The 18183-nt window shown below is 40.1% G+C and overlaps 1 protein-coding gene across 2 annotated transcripts in view; it reads right to left on the bottom strand.

Annotated features, from left to right (window-relative positions):
* Positions 1-18183, bottom strand: part of LOC130922186 (membrane-associated guanylate kinase, WW and PDZ domain-containing protein 3) — a 271915-nt gene that overhangs the window by 40478 nt on the left and 213254 nt on the right. For both annotated transcript variants that reach the window (XM_057846775.1, XM_057846776.1), the window contains exons 5-8: positions 12495-12657; positions 12330-12409; positions 11107-11164; positions 6186-6286 (exon numbers count right to left, since the gene is read on the bottom strand). In XM_057846775.1, the coding sequence (XP_057702758.1) occupies positions 6186-6286; positions 11107-11164; positions 12330-12409; positions 12495-12657 (402 nt within the window). The remainder of the gene's footprint in view (positions 1-6185; positions 6287-11106; positions 11165-12329; positions 12410-12494; positions 12658-18183) is intronic.

Here is an 18183-nt window from a genome sequence, read left to right as displayed (position 1 = left end):
TTTTGGAACTTCACACATTTCTGAATAAAATCACCATCAAATATGATCTGATCTTTGTGAAAATCACACAGATGAGAAAACAGTGTTCGTTTTAACTAAAACCACCCAAATATTTATAGGTTTTCATATTTTAATGAGGATAGTATGCAAACAATGACAGAAGGGGGAAAATAAGTAAGTGAACCATCACATTTAATATTTAGTGGTCCCCCCTTTGGCAGCAATGACTTCAACCAAACACTTCCTGTAGCTGTAGATCAGTCTGGCACATCGCTCAGGACTAATCTTTACAAAACTGCTATAGTTCAGTCAGATTCCTGAAATGTCTGGCATGAATCACTGCCTTTAGGTCATGCCACAGCATCTCAATGGGGTTCATGTCTGAATGCTGACTCGGCCACTCCAGAGCAAGTATTTTGTTCTTCTGAAACCATTCTGAAGTTGATTTACTTCTGTGTTTTAGATTATTGTCTTGTTGCATCATCCATCCTGTTTTTAGCTTCAACTGTCTGACAGACAGCCTCAGGTTTTCCTGCAAAACATCCTGATAAACTTTTGAATTCATTCTTCCATTAATGATTGGTAGTTGTCCAGGCCCTGAGGAAGCAAAACAGCTCCAAATCATGATGCTCCCTCCACCATGCTTCACGGTGGGGATGAGGTGTTGATGTTGGTGAGTTGTTCCATTTTTCCTCCACACAAGACATTGTGTGTTACTCCCAAACAATTCAACTTTGGTTTCATCAGTCCACAAAATATTTTGCCAAGACTTCTGTGGAGTGTCCAAGTGCCTTTCTGCGAACATTAAACGAGCAAAAAATGTTGTTTTTTTAACAGCAGTGGCTTCCTCGTGGAGTCCTCCCATGAACACCATTCTTGGCCATACTAGTAGTTTTACATATAGTTGATGTGTGCATTGAGATGTTGGACTGTGCCAGTGATTTCTGTAAGTCTTTAGCAGACACTGTAGGGTTCTTTTTTACCTCTCCGAGTATTCTGTGCTGAACTCTTAGCGTCATCTTTGGTGGACGGCCACTCCTTGGGAGAGAAGCAATAGTGCCAAACTCTCTCCATTTGTAGACAACTTCTCTGACTGTCGATTGATGAACATCCAGACTTTTAGAGATCGTTTTGTGTCCTTTCCCAGCTTTATACAAATCAACAATCCTTGATCACAGGTCTTCAGAGAGTTCCTTTGACCGAGCCATGATGCACATCAGACAATGCTTCTCATCAAGACAATCCTTACCAGGTGCGTGTTTTATAGTGGGCAGGGTAGCTTTAAACCACTCATCAGTGATTGGGCACACACCTGACTTAAATTATTTGGTAAAAAATGGTTTCAATTGCTCTTTAGGTCTCCTTAGGTAGCGGGTTCATTTACTTAATTTTCCCCCTTCTTTCATTTTTTGAATGCTATCCTCAATAAAACGTGAAAACCTCTAAATGTTTGGGTGGGTTTAGTTAAAGCAGACACTTTTCGAACCTGTGTGATTTTAACAAACATCAGATCAGATTTGATGGTGATTTTATGCAGAAATGGCAGCAATTCCAAAAGGTTCAGATACTATACTTTTTCATACCACTGTATGAACCAGCTCAAGTGCAGTGGTAGAAGAAAAAATGTATGTAAATGTGGAAATGTGGAAAATGGAACATCTGGAGAAATTGTATGGGACTGCCTTCATGTTGGTCAGCAAACTCCGGTAATTTCCTACTGATTTAGGGATCATTTGAGGCTCTCTTTTCGTTGATTTTGGGACAATTCCTGGTCACATCCTGTTGATTTTGGGTCAACTCCAAGTCACCTCCTGGTAATTTTGGGGGATATTGTAGGTCTCTTCCAGTTGATTTTGGGTAAATAACAGGGATATAAACAGATAGTGTAGAACCAGCGAAATAGTACAAATTGAACAAAAGTGCAGGTCAAGGTGAAATAGTGAAAGTGGAATAGCTGGGATGTGTACAGGTGCAATAGTACAAGCAGAAGAGTACATAGGTACCAGTGGAAGTACAGTGATATGTGGAAATGTAGGAGTGGACGTGGGTGGAAAATGACGTGCAATAAATAGTACATGTAGAACAGTTATGGATTGGTGGAATCGTGCATGTGCGATAGTGCATGTGGCACTCCAGTACGATAGTAGAGTGAGTTTGTATAGGTGGAATATTACATTAACAACAGTACATAAAGTAGGGATTAGCAGGACTATGTACCGATTTTAATAATACATGTGCAATAACATGTGAAATATTAGTCTTAAGTAGACGCAGAGTAATTGCAGTAGTGAATGTGGAATTGAGGGTGGGTCTTTCACACTTGTATTTGTGTAAGTGTAGTCATTCACCATATGTGAGTAGTACATGTTCGGTAGTGCATGGATAGTATACAAGTTTTTGTACACACGTACTGCATGTCCACATGCAAAGTTTAATAATACATGTGTCATTGGTGATGTTGTGGTTGCATCACAGCTGTGCTGTGATAAGCTTGTCAAGTTGCATCATTGGTAATCGGAGGAGCGAGAGCGCTCTCATCAGTCCCTGCACACCTGTGTGCGTGTGTGTGGGTGCATGTGTGTGTGTGTGTGTGTGTACGAAGGGGTGTGCAGGAGGGATAGCGGCTTGTCTGATTATGCTCGGTCCCGTCTGATGTGTTGTTCCGACAGCTGTTTTGAGCTGGCTCCGAGCCCACCCCTGTGAACCCGTGTGTGTTCACACTCGCGCTGCTTCAATCCCCGCATTTGCGAGCAGCCTGTTGCAATGTAATCCACCACACATCCGTCCTAATGGACTGCTCCCTGTGTTAAAAGCGACACAGGAGCCTCTTCATGGTGCGCGGGCCCATAAATCATTAGCACATGTTGGCGACAAACAACTCATTTGCACGGGCACATTTTGATTTAATTAAAGGTCGCGGACCTATGTGAACTTGCCTTCATTACAAACGGGCAGAAAGTTGAGTGCATGCAGAGAACGGCCGAAGCAATTAAAGTACAATTAGAGAGAAGAAAATTAATGTTATCGAGTAGCGGAAATGAAATGTAACTCTACAAGTGGACTTTGGGGGTTGTGTGGGTTGAGTCAGCAAAGTATCGACTGTGTTTTAGAAATTAGAGTGTTACTGTTGTCCAAAATCATGACTTTTTTTTTTTTTAAGTACATACACAGGGTGTCCCAAAAAGTGTATAACGTTTTGAAGCTCATACTTTGACATGTTCACACTTGAACTGCATTTTCATATTTCCAGTTGCATTTGATAATGAATTTTTCTTTCTTCAAGGTTTAGTCTGGCTGCCATTATTGAGTAAAAGAGTTTAAGGTACAAAAAATCCATAGACAATTTGGTTACCAACTGCTAAAAAGTGCATACCTTTTTTGGGACACCCCGTGTACATTATATATATAATATTTTTTTCCCCCATCCTGCTCATCTGTTAAGACACGGAAAATAGGCAACAGGGTCCTTAATGTCTGAACAGTGCATACCTTTTTTGGGACAACCCGTGTACATTATATATATAATATTTTTTCCCCCATCCTGCTCATCTGTTAAGACACGGAAAATAGGAAACAGGGTCCTTATGGTCTGAACAGTATTCATGTATCACATGGGAGTTTGATATACTCCCATTGTGATTGTTCTTTATTTTTTATTGATGAGGAGAAAGCAGCTTGAAACCAACAGGAAGAGTTTTAGGGGGGGAAAGAAAGGGAGGAAGCAGACAGAAGATGAAAATAACATACAACAACAAGAATTATTAGTGATTAAACACCTATGACCTATGACTCGGGGCTAGGAGGCGGCTGACCGCGATAGGTGTGCAGGCGCCAGCACTATAAACATAGTGGTGCGTTCGTTATTTAATTATATTTACTTGTGGACAACATGTGGGGGGGCTGATAACTGAGGAGAAAGAGGCGGGAAGGGAACTCGAAAGAAGACCTGATTAGCTTTGGTGGAGCGTACGCAATTCTGGCAATGTGAGGTGGGGAACCCAGTATTATGTAAATCACCTGTAAATGTGGATATACTGACATCCTATTCTATGCTACTTGATTGCTAATCCTGGCACTAACAATCTACCGGAATGTGTCACCTGCACCCAGTCATGTGTGAGCCCACTCAGATGTGTGATAGTCCTGCAGAAAAGTGGAAATGCTGCATAGCCCCCTCTCTTGCCGAACGGGGGGAAGCAAGGCACACCCCTCGCCCCGCTAAGGGGGCCACCGTCATTCTCCCGGGACCCAGGGATTATAGTTGCATTTAATGATTTTTCTTTACTATGTTCAAGCTGGTTAGCGAAGAATTTCCCGGGTTTACTACTATTCTCAAATTTAGTACAGTGGTACCTCTACATACAGTGCGAAGTGAATTCATTCCAGGACCTTGATTGTCAGTCGTCATGGTCGTATGTCGAGCAGGATTTTCCCATAAGAATACAATATCATTCAATTAGTTTGTTCTACAGCCCGAAAACTTACACTAAATACCTAATAAATACTGCTGGTATTATTACAAATGGCAACTACACATAGCAAAACATAAATTCTAAATAAAATTGGAATAATAATATAATAATTATAATAATTCCTGTAATAATGTAACCAATCGGGTTCTAATGTGGCGGACGTGCTTTGCGTGCTGTACCTGAACGCACTGCATGGCTGACGTGACAGAGTAAGAAAGGTGTGGTAGAGATTTTACTTACTCTTATAATGTTTTGTTGTTTAAGTTAGCTGCATGCCCAAAAATCTAAAATCCATTTCAGTGGACACGGGTCAAATTTGAACCAGGATATACAGTAGGTGTACAAACCTGGTTGCATATTTGCGTACCTGCACAAAACTATTGGTCAATTTCAGGATGAAAGACTGATGTTAAAAACCTTTTAAGTGAATTCAAATTTCTCTCTGAATGCATGGAAAAGGTTTGAAATTAACAGATAAAAAAATTCCAAGTTAACCATTTATCACAATTTGAATTTTTAGATTATTTTTGGGTGTGATAAATACAGGCTGCATTGAAAACATGGTGGGATATATTGCAGCTATCAGAGCCATAAGCGGATATACTGTACATATATGGCAGAAAACACTCAGGTGACTTGACAGGTGACACTCTAAGACCCTCAATTTGGCCAAATTTCAAATTTGTCCTATATGCATGTGTGATATATCCAGAGGGGTAGCAAGGGTCCCCGGGGGCCCCAGGCAACAAGGGGCCCTTCGAGCGTGTGCAAGTAAGGGGGAAAGAGTAGCAACACAAAAATACCACCATCTGATGCGGAGGTATATACCTTTGTGTGATTGACTGATTGGTGGACTACTGACCGAAATGAGTATTAAATTTGCTAATAAAATTGTTTAGGATTATTTTAGATGCATATATGTTATATTTTCCTTATAGAGTATTCGACAAGGAATATGATAGACCCATTAATAGACTTTTTGGGAAAAATCACCATTTCTTCAAGTAGTCACATGAATAATGAGCTGGCCTGTGAAAATCAACATTCAACAAGTTGGTACGGACTTTCCAGAGAGTATTTTTTGAGTCTTTAAACAATCATGTGGCATCACTGTCTGATTGTACTTCCTTAAACATGAACAATATATGTAACATGGTTAGTGCTGATAGGGATTGATAACAGAATTGTTAGATAATCTGCCAAATGATTCCATGATTTTGAAACACTCCCTACACTTGTCACCACGATGGCGCAGTAAAGCTGCGTGTGCTAAATCTATCGGCCCTTGCTGGCTGGGGGCCCTAGGCAATTGCCTGGTTTGCCTAATAGGACGCGACGCCTCTGGATATATCATTGAAAAGCCTGGGGGAAGAAAAAGTTTGAACATGAGGGCATTTAAAAAATATATATAAACAGTGAAACCTTAACTGTAGGTGAGAGCATGAGAGAGCATAATTAAAGACGCCATAATTTTAACGTGATATTATCGCATACTTATCTTGTTTCGATCAAAAAACTCGATCCTAAATCCATATTGGACATCGACTGATCGCCAGGCAATTCCAAGGCACCTACTGACTAACAACCATCTACTCGTATTCACAATTGAATTCAGAGTCTTCACTAAACTCTAGAGGTGTTTTTTTCAATGTGAAATGTCGAATTCAACCCAAACAGCTAATTAAAATCTGATCAAAAACGTTTGCCCGCTACCATGGGAGGGGGCAGTCTTCTGGATGGTGGCCATCCCTTGGCTGAGCCTCTTCTTAGCCTCCAGGACCGGGTTTTCAAACTGGGTTTTCTGGTTGATGTGGCTGCAAACAAACAAGCAAGCGAGTACATATACATGAGAGTGTGCACATACAATATAAAGTATATATGCACATGCCGAGTGCACTTTTCTATCGTCTATTACATGAAGAATACAAAGCCAACGGTACCTGTTATTATTAATATACACATTAATAACACAGCGCATGTAGAACAAAACCAGCTTGCTGACCTCTTTCTTTAATGGCGTTCATTTATTTAATAGTTTTGGAAATGACCCCTCCCCCTCTTTTTGCTAAGGGCCCGCTTGTAGAAAAACAAGTTAAATTCCCTGTTGGCCCCCTGGCAGAGGAAGTAAAAGAGATTGTTCCACGGTGAGCGAGCCGTTGTCAAGTTGAAGCTCTCCATCTATCTCGCGTCCGTTCTGCTTGTCCAAACAACATTTCAGCTCTGTCACGGCTACCTCGCGGGAATCCTATTGCAAGCTGACTAATAAAATGTAACCCCCCCCCTCTTTGTTTAATCACCTTCCCTAATGTTGAAAAATAAATATATAAGCACCACATTTTCCTCAAACACTGGCGGGAATCCTGATCATCTGCTGCTCCTTGGGGGTGCGTTACATCAGCCAGGAGCATCCGTGCCCGAGATGGACGCAATGAGACGCGTGCTGGATTTCTGATGTTTATTTTTAAACATTAACATCCCATGACACACAAACACCCTGATCACGTGCTGGCCCGCAACGTTGCTGAGCACAGGAATGACTTCGTTCGGTTTTCCGGTGATTCCTCGTGGAACAGTACATTATTCGAGCGCAATTATTTTGTCTACTAGTGCATACTGTATACTGACATGAGTGACATTCTATATCTGTTTGTAATTGTACATTTGAGGTTCAATAAGAATTTAAATGATATGTTTTAGTATAGCGCATATATAGTAAACATATGGGTAGAGGTGTAATAGCACACCTGCAGAAAGAAAAATGATGTATACACATGACTGAATGTTAAATTACGGGTTAGTAGCCCATGTGCAGCGTGTGTAACGCATATATATATATATCTACACGTGATGAAAACATATTATTTGTGCAATAGTATGTGAATGTAATATTGTCGGGTAATAAAAAATCAGGTAGTTTCCTGTCTAACAGCATTAACTCCACATATTGTTAATAGAATAAATTAGAATAGAGCAGCCTTTATTCTCATTGTAACATTAAGAAACAAAAATATTGTGTTGCGCCCCCATTCACATATCAAATTGGTGTGAACTGTAAACTAATATGTAATGTGAAAGATGCAAAATAGTATGTTTAAAGAAGTACATATATGCAACAGTGCACGTGTGTGTTCGTCGTATGTGGTAAGGCTGTTACTATCAATTTTTTTGAGAAATGATTATTTTATCAATTCAAAAGATTTGGTTTACATTCAAATTTGTAACCCCATCATTGGTTCTCCAATCTTTATTTGGTATGATGTAATTATTGAATGCAACCAAATAAACATCAAAGCAATATAGATGCGAAGTGATGTTGCACTCTGTAACCTTTTTGTAACAGAGAGCTACTTCTTGAATATTGATATTCATTTGAAGTTCTAAAACTTATTATTATTTTTTTTTCTTCAGTGCTACGAGTTCAAGAAACACTTTTGAGGCTGCTTCAGGTTCAAATACAGTATGTACAGTACATGCTAATTGATTAAATTGAATGTTATTTTTTCCATTGATTATGCTTCACTAATTGGCTTGGTCTATAAGATGTCAGAAAAAAAAAAAAAAAAAAAATGTGGATCACTGTTTTCTACAGCTGAGGTTTCCAAAATATCTTATTTTGATTAATTACAAAGCATAGTCTAGCAATACAGAAATAAGAGAAATAGTGTTGGGAAGCTGAAATATGAGAATTTACACAAATTTTTGCTAGACAGTGGCTCTTATCAAAACACAGTTGTTTATTAATTTATGATTGATTAGTTGTTGATTAATTGATTTATTTTACAGTCCTGGTACATAGTGAACCAAACTGAGATTGGCATACTAAATTACAGTGGTGAGAACAAGTATTAAATAAAAATAATAAAAATACTTGTTCTCCCCACTGTAGCTATTTGCAGATTTTTGGGAAACTTTCCATTTGCCGACAACTCAAGCAAAATTATTTAAAAAATATAATTTTGCCATCAGGTATACATGTGAAATAGTACAGGTGTTCTCATACTTTGTACATAGTTGGATAACCCAAGTGCGCAAGTCTTTTATGAGTTGTTGTTACTAAATGATTATAGCATACTATGCAAATGTGCTGAAATTCACTATAACATTATGCAGTTCGAAAATTTCAATTCAGTGATTCCGTCATATACCAATAGTAGGAGCCTGTACACTAATACAGGTAGTCCCCGGGTTATGAACGAGTACCATTCCTACGCTGGCGACGCAACCCGAATTCATTAATCATTCGTTTAAAAATAACCATCCATTCAAAAACATGTATTACATATCATATTAATAAAATGAAGTAAAAAAATAAGTAGAAAATAGCGGACGAGACACTGTTACGCGACAGGAAATAAAATGGTAGAGGGGAGGCGCCGGCGGAAAGTCAAAATCACGTAAGCCGGGTACGTCGTAACCCCGGGGCATTGACTTCATAATGGTATTGACGGATCTGATCGGTCATGCACTGTGCCTCGCATTCAAGCAGGGGGCCACCCACAATAAGAGGAGGTATTCACAAACGCGCACGCAGCGGTCTAACACCGAAAGCTGTACCGCATACAAACAGGAAGGATTGTCTCAGGAGTGATTTGTTCGAGGATTCACGGTAATTATCAATTTTTCGTACCATGCATGCATTTTGAAACGTAAGAAAAACCAATGGGAGAAATTAGCCACTACTGCAGTGGCATCATAGTTCACAATATTTACTAGAGGTGGGAATCTTTGGGCACCTAACGATTCGATTACGATTACGATTCAGAGGCTCTGATTCGATTATAAATCGATTATTGATGCACCACAACCCCCTCCCCCTCTTGCTTTTAATTTTTGTACACTAGTTCCAAAATTGTTCAAAAATCCTCTCAGGCTAAACAAACAACTATTTCAGTATCAAGTTAACCGTTAAAAACAGTAAATAAAATACTCAAGTCCCCATTCTGTATCGGCAGCTTTAAACTACATTCAAATAATTTAATGTTGTGAATCAACCGTTAGTTATTAAAATTGCTCCCGTTATTCCATAATTTCCCTTCTGTCTACTTTCGACGTGAAAGTTTTAAAACCGTTTCATCATTTAAAGATAGATTCAAGTCAAGATTTTGCCGATTTGTTTTTTTTTTTTTTTCTTTTTAGATAAAAACTATTTTGGTTCGTTACAACAGATCCTTTTAGAGAAGTCGACTGCTTTAAGATGGCGCCTGTTTACTAGCGCGGGAAAATCTGTCATTTCGTATCTAGTTCTTGGTATATGATCTAACACTGCCGTCGTCTGTCATTTCACATCTAGTTCTAGAATTTGTGATATCTACCATAGCTGTATGTTGCCATATGTTTGTAGCAACTAGCAAGTGGGTGCTGTTTGTAGCGGCTGATGGCCGCAGTCAGGTATTATTATTATTATTATTGTTTTTTGTTTTTTTTATCTAGCAGCATGAGTTGAACATAATATTTACTCTCGGTCCGTTCCTCATTGCATCCTGAAGACCGCGCTGACCGTGTTTTATTTCCGCTTTACCTGGTATATAATAATAATAATAATAATAATCGGAATTTGGATGTTTGTGAATCACTCGAATCTTCCACGGCCGAATCGGGAATGATCTAAGAATCGGAAATTTCTCACACCTCTAATATTTACGTCAAATAAATGCTAACTGCATGTTTTTTTTTTTTAACTTTTAACAGAGAATCGAGACTGTTTTACATCCACATCTGTAAAGACTAATGAGATTTAAACATTTTTTCACAAGAATTTTCGCCGGAAAAGCTCTGTTTACATAAAGCGGCCGCTAGCTACATTCACTAACAGACTAACATGATACTTTGACATGTTTACATAAAATAAATGCTAACTGCATGTTTTTTTTGCTTTTAACCAAGAATTGAGACTGTTTTACGTCCATATCTATAAAGAATTTGTGGATTTAAGCATTTATTCACAAGAATTTTCCCCGGAAAAGCTCTGTTTACATAAGGAAGCCGCTAGCTACATTCACTAGCAGACTAGCATTGTACTTTGACATATTTACGTACAATAAATGTTTACAGCACGTTTTTTGTTGTTGTTGCTTTTAATCGAGACTGTTTTACGTCCTTATCTATAAAGAATTCCGGGATTTAAGCATATATTCACAAGAATTTTCAACGAAAAAAGCTCTTTGTCTGTGATTCCACTCGGTCAGCTTTGACGGCCTCGCCAACAACGCACGCCCCCAATTTATCGGCGCGCGCCCTGTGTCCCGGCAATACATTATGAAGTCTATGCCCAGGGACTACCTGTAGTGGCTTTTACATCATACTGGAATCAGACCAATAAGAAATACTGCAGTGGTAAATATGTTTGCAGAATACAAGTGCACTAGTCGTAACAGTATATGTGAATGTATATCAAGCCGTTTTATAATACAAGTGCACTTCTATTACAATAGAAAAGGAGGCTGCTGCTTGAAACTTATTTATTTTTAGACAGTAGTATATTGATGCATGCCGGTGCGTGGCTAATGTACACTACTATGCCACGTGGAATACACACACCCTTTTGAATATGAACTGTAATCTGCGAGGAAACGATGCGTCAAAGCGCACCATTTTGCGCCCGCTGGGGAAAAAGCCATGAATCAATAAGACTTACTCCACGTAGTATGTGCCATACTGCGGGTCGTCAATCTCCTCCCAGCCGTAAGGTAACTCTGCAGAGAGAGGGAGGGGGGGAGGGAGACAGTGTTTAGAAGACGAGCATCATCAGGGTCTCATGTTGTTTGACTTGGAAACAGCCCGGGATCATTTAGTGAACATTTGGAGCAAGTGTGCTCGGCTGCAAAGCCCCTGATGAACAGATGAGGCAGAAGGAGAGAACAAAGGAGGGAACGAAAAAGGAGCTCTTCATGCAAGAGAAAGCTTTTCAGAGAGCTGGCTTCTCCTCACTTTGCTGTAATAATCCATTAGGGGAAAAACAGGCTAGGAGAGTCCCACTGGTTCAATTCAAGCTTGGGGTGCACTTAAGGCTTCTATTAGCATCCTGAGATGTGAGGTCACAATTGAAATTCATCAAACTGAACTCATGAGTGGAAGCTGTTCTTTAGTTGTCTTGTGCAAGCCTGACTGATAAGTTCATGAACTTCGGGTGAATTTTTACTGGAGTCAACATATGATACAGGGGCAGGGAAATTTATTCATTTAGCGTAGCACTGTATATTTATGGTTAGCACAGCTACCTCTCAGTTCTGAGGTACGAGGTTTGATTCTCAGCTCGGATGTGACTGCACAGTCAATCAAAGTAGCTCTTCTTATTCACTTTAAATGTGGCAGACTCAAAACCCCCCATAAATGGCTCTTATTCACATTTGCCAGCATTTCAGCCTGTGCCACACTAAAAAGGAATCCCCATTATCTGAAGTGGAACCTTTTGAGGTGTACAATTTGGAGGCACTAGTCCTTTTTGTAAATTGTTGAAAATTACCCAGTCATAGTGGCTTCCACGCTGTCAATGGCAGCCAATGATTCAACATTTTGTACAAACATTGAATTAACAGTAGACTAGCATTAAACATTCCTACAACCCTTCCAGGGGGCCGGGGAGTAGGGGGGATGTAAATGTAAACAATGTGAAAACATCTATCACTAAATGTGTTAATGGATGAAATGACACAAAATACCCAAGGTCCCGCTTCTCATCTGCTTTCACGTGCAAGGTTAAATCAGTCAATGAGCTGTTTGCACAAACACCATTTGTTGACAGTCTCGATGCGTAGACGCCAAAAGCTAAACAGAGCTGCCACTAGTTTTGTAACAGCGTTTGCCTATGGTAAATGGTGCATCCTTGATTATGTCAGTGACACTGTGGACTTTACATACCTCCATCCTCACACTTCTCAGGGGGTTTTGCCTTCTTGGCCAAGCGAGGGTCCAACCACGTGGTTGTTTTAGTGTTGTGACTGTGGGGCACAGAGAGCAGAGATTAATACAGAGTGCATCTAATTTCACTAGCAATATGTCGATGAACTTTGTCGACTAACTCACTCGATGAAGTAGACCATGCCAGTCTCTGTGTAAGCCATCTCCCAGTTGAGCGGAAGCGGCTCCAGGCTGTCATCCCTGGGGAGCGAGCTCCACGTGCGGAAGTCCATGGCACTGCTGGATTGGGCGTAGCTGGGCACGGCTCGCCTCCATTCGGCCTTGTGGTCTGTGCGTCGACAAACCCGAAAGCAGCAAATGAAGTACTGTTCATCATACGTACACATGCGTGCGGTGGTGCATGTTTGCCAGCCTGAAGGCTGCTTTGCATTTGCATGTGCATACACAGTTAGTGCTTAAACCTATATGTGCTGTATGTGAAAAGTCCTCCTCGGGGGCTGCAATGACAGATACGCCACTTCACAACCAAAATGGCCATTTCAGCCCCACGGGCTTTCTCAGTATGCAACTTGTTAATGAGAAACTACTTGACAATAAACAAGAGACACACACTAAAAGCCTTCCTTGTTCCTATGTTCTCTCCCTCAGATGTTGTTACAAAAGGAGTCTCTTTATGTGGCGCGCTCACTTCAGAGATGCTAAGAATATGTAACATGCCACAAACACGACTCAAAATGAATTCTGTTACGATTTTGTTTTATTTAACTCAGTTGGACAGAAAACAAGCATTATTTGGAACCAAAACAAAGAGGCCAAAGCCTGTATAGGAAATTGCTAAGACACTCAGGGCTATTTGTTGTTTGGATTATTATTGTAATGGGCTTTAGGGCTGCTGAAATAATTGTAGACTTGCTGATGAATTAATTGTGGACTTAGAGGCCGTTTACATGGTGACTCTCCGAGAAGATGAAAAATGTCATGTTTGCATTTATATGGGCCAGTCTCCATTCGAACAATATTGCAATTCCGCATGAAAATGATGTAGTATTCATGCCAGGCCCTAGGGGGCAGTGCAGATTTACAAGGCGACAGTGAATGATGCACTTTGACCCCACCAAAGTTCCTCAGCCCAGAAAAAAATATGCCCGCCCACTCGAAGCGATGGCATTTTTCTTTTGTTCAAAAAGGCACAAAAATGGAAACATTCAACATATTTAATTTGAAAATATTATTAAAACAGTAAATTAAAGCAGACATTCTGCCATATTTGCTGTTTTTAATGTTTAGCAGCACCGGTGCGCACGCCCAATGTAACGTGAACGAGTGCTGACGGTATCGGCGCGGTGTCGCGCCGCGGGTAGGGTTGCCACCTTTCAGAAATGAGAAATACGGGACGCCCACCTCGCACGCAAAGCTGTACAGGCAAAGAAAAAAAGGGACATCCCAAAAACTACTAAAATGCATAGAAATGTATCTATTCATTTGTATTCCGTATGAGTTCAATACGGAACGCAACATTTAATTCTCAATTTCGGATTGTTCCTTATTTTAAGGGACAGGTGGCAACCCTAGCCGCCGGAGCCTTTGATATGCATGCGAAGATAGCCCCCCTCAATCCCACGCAATCGAATTCTTCCACTTTGGAGGAAGGATTCAGAATTTTTCGTCTTCGCGGACACCATATGCACGTGAGGCAACTCCGCAACACAAGTGATTGCGTCTTTGTGTCGCAGAGTCGCCATGTAAACTGCCCCTTATTGTTTCCTGTAAGTTCAGAGTTTGCCAGAAGAGGTCATGTGTGTTCTTTGGGTGCCTATCATGTCTCTGAGATGATGACAGATTTAGGGAGCCAGGTGGGTGTTCATACTTGTTTTGATAGTCGACTAATCAATGGTTATTTTACTTGATTCGTCGACTAATCCGCTCATATTAATCACGTTATTTTTGTCTATGTTACTGTAGGATTTACATTTTAGCTGGAAATGTTTATTGGAGCCCTGTGATTGGCTGGCAGCGAATTCAGGGTGTACCCCGCCTATTGCCCATTGCTGGCTGGGAGAGTCTCTTGCACCCCAGTAACCCTATTGAGGACAAGCGGCCCAGAAGGTGAATGAATGAATGTTCATTCAAACTAAAAACTTCAGATATAAGCCAAGATTTAGATAAACAATGTCTAAAGGATTAATTGATTATCAAAATAGTTTTTGATCAATTTGCTGATGGATTTGTCCATTACACAGTGAAGCCCTAATATCTACCAGACTATGGTTTGGGGAAGGCGACGTGATTGTCAGTCCTGAGTGTGGTGTGCTGTTTTGGCCAACTTAAGTGCAACACACTAACTTGGCACGTTAGATTGATTGTTCCATATATCCGCGATGAATATACTGTATATATGTGGGTAAGATCCAATCAAGACCTGTAGCTCCCCGTTTTTTTTTTTCAATTAAGGGAATTGGACTCTGAAGCCACCGCATTGCATTACCATAATGCACATAATGCAAACAATGATTTAAAGGGAGGGAGAGCTAGTTTGACCTAATTGTTCCTTGTGGGGGCTGGCCTGACCGCAGTAGTTTTGCAGGTTAGCAAGTTCACACAGTTTAATGTTATGCTAACTCTGATGCAGGTCAGACTTTCAGTAGCAAAATTAGTGGTGGTTCACCCACCTCCACAAGATTGACATATTTTACATCACTTACAGTGGCTGCTGCTGGCCCCCAAAAACCTTCTAATATCCCTCTTCTTCAAAGGGGGCGGAGGAGGCGGCATGTTGTCGACATGGGTCATGTCATCAGCCAATCAAACTTGTGTTGAAGGAAAAAAATGGACCAGCACATTCAGCAAGTGAAAAGGGATAAATGTAAGTCTGAACATAATGAAAATAAGCCACTTAATATTTGTAGGGTCTATTCTACCCTTGCAACAAATATGAAGACAATCTAAATTACCTATAAAACTAAACTCATTATATCATGCGAATAAGGTTGCTTAAAAGTTTGTGGAGGCAATTTGAGCCTTCTGAAAAGTTGGTCGTGTTATGTTCCCACCGTCCCTATGCAAACCTATGCCATTGTATCTACAACGCCTACTGTACACACCAAAATTGTATTTAACCAGATTGCGGCATCCTATTCACATCTGCAGCTCCCGCCTCTATCTCTTGATTGACTCGATAATCAGATGACCGGAGAAGCAGTTTGAATGTGGAGGTTTGCAAGACTCTACTGGGGTCATGGCCGGGGTCCTAAATTAGCGGACCATGGTCCGGTCACACCTCTCTGTGGACCCACGGACGAACAAAAAAACAGAAAAACCCAAACTTTTTTTCAACATTCATCATTTTTATGAATTGCCGATCTATCACTATGCACTACTATTCTATCGCTAAATTCTGTTTCATTTTTAGTGAAATATCTTCCATGTTCTCACTTCTGTTGTCATCTCTATGACATCGACGCGCTGATTGGGTGAGAGAGGCTGCGTGAATGCGCTGATTGGCTGAGAAAGTGTGCATGCTACTAGCTAGCGTGGACGGACCGCAGCAGTGTCAGCAACCTCAAACACGAGTCCCACCCAGCACTTGGCAATCTGTTTGTACACACTGTCGTGTACTTTATTTTTTTATTCAAGAACGTGAGTCATACTGTGACCAAACGTGATTTGTTTATTCATTTCCCTGCGTTATACCCCGGCACTCTCGCTGCATGCGGGTAACGTTCAAAGATCGTAACGTTAAGCAACGTTCACTAACACCACACTTGCCACCAGTAGAAGACCGAATCTAACAAAATGGCGTGCTCAAAGTTGACCAAGAGAAGAAAAGTGTGCAACGAAAAATGCCGTTTCAATGAGGAATGGAATGGCATTTCAAAGAGGAATGGAATGACAAATACAGTATGCGTCCATTTCACCAACTGCAAGTACCAAACCTATTTGCTTAATATGCTTTAAGACAGTTACTCTGATAAAAAGTGAGAATGTGAAATACCATTATGTTAAAGAGCACAGCTCTTTTTAATATGTTTCCTCCTAAATCAGAATTGAGAAGGCAAGAAATTTACAGGTTGAAGCAGTCATATCAAGAGTCAAGCAAGGTTATTGTTAAATCTATGACACAACAACAAATTGCAACAGAGTGCTCACTCAGAGTATCGTGGGTGCTGGCTAAACTTAAGAAGCCATTCTCTGATGGATAAATAATAAAAGAGTGTATGACTGAAGTAATGGTAGCAATGTTCAAAGAGAAAGAAAAGGAGGAAATGACAACAAAAATCAAATCTCACGCTCAGATCTATCAACCACAACACATACTGAAGTACTGGCTGATGATGTGAGTAAACAGCTTTGTGACTTCCAAATGCCATTTCTCTCATTGAGCAGTCTTTTACAGTTAAAGTTACTGTCAATAATTGTTATGTTTGCACCTTAATGACAGAGCTTATCATTTATGTTCTGAACAAGTGAACATGTACTGTACTACTTGCCCGTTTTCTTTTTTGTCCAGCAGTGTTTTACAGTTACAAAATGTACTGTCAATAGTTATTGTTTGCACCTTAATAACAGAGCTTGTCATTTATGTTCTGAACAAGTGAACATGTACTGTACTACTTGCCCGTTTTCTTTTTTGTCCAGCAGTGTTTTACAGTTACAAAATGTACTGTCAATAGTTATTGTTTGCACCTTAATGACAGATCTAGTCAATTATTTAGTGTCCATGTGTTAACATTGTACTTGTATGTTTTGTTTTTGTTTGTATTTTTTAAGTAAAAAAATGTTTTGTTAATTTATTTTTATTTAATCAGAATGTACATTGTATTTTTGTTTGGTCAAAAGAAAACCACCTTTATCACCTTCGACCTGCCTTGTACTTGACCGACATTAATAAATGGACCCATGCTTGTATGGAAAAAAAATAATCATGGACCTTCAAGATTTGTATTTGATGAATCAATAATTCAGGAACTAGTCTTGCATGCAAGGCTAGCAACACACACTATAATATAAAAACACACTATTTTTTTTCCCTCATCCAAGGACTCTCACAAATTATATAAAACTAATTAAAATTGCAGTGTGTGCACATCGCTTTCAACAGTTGTCTGTTTAGATCAAGCAATCCAGTTTGGTACACATTTGTTGTCACAAGGCGAGAAGCCACAAAATGAGGCCACATGAGGTCACAGTGAGGTGAAGGCTGGCCAGACATTACAGAAGGCGCTTGATGCTTAAAGTCAAGAGCGGACAGACTTAAGCGCTCATATTTTCCATTAACCTCTTTCTCAAGTCGACAATAACTCTCTCCTTCTATGGCCGCACTGAGAGCATCAGGCCACCGGTTGGGGCAAAGCCATCGTTTGGTAGCCATAAAAAGTACCCTGACACGCTCATGCCGGTACTATTTTGTTTTTGAGTGTATATTTGGGTTCAAATGTCTGCGCGTTGTTGGATAAACAGACACTGGATTTTTGTGGATCCTCGGTACAGCTGAGTAAGCAGCAGCGTGAGCTCTCACTGTTAGAACAAGGTAAAATCAAATAGAAAGGACAAAATCTGCTTAATTTTTTAGTCCCTGTTTTAATCTGAATTCCACTGTGTCGTTAGTGTGGAGCACTGTCACAACGAATCACATTAAACTGAAGAGATAAAGCTTTGTCCTTTTGAAAGGCACCTCTGTAAAGGTTGAACACTTGGTGCTTATGTTAATATGTGCATACATCAAACATTCTTTATAGTAGCATAAAAGCATATAAGTATGTTAACAATGTATTAAACTACTAACTGTACATCTGTGAGTAGGTCCACCTTAAACTTAAAGTGCGTAAAGTACACTTTCAGGACTTGAAGTGGTCTC

The sequence above is a fragment of the Corythoichthys intestinalis genome, chromosome 9 (genome assembly GCF_030265065.1).
Source record: "Corythoichthys intestinalis isolate RoL2023-P3 chromosome 9, ASM3026506v1, whole genome shotgun sequence".
In the NCBI taxonomy this organism is placed as follows: Eukaryota; Metazoa; Chordata; class Actinopteri; order Syngnathiformes; family Syngnathidae; genus Corythoichthys; species Corythoichthys intestinalis.
This window is presented reverse-complemented; position numbering and strand designations above follow the sequence as displayed.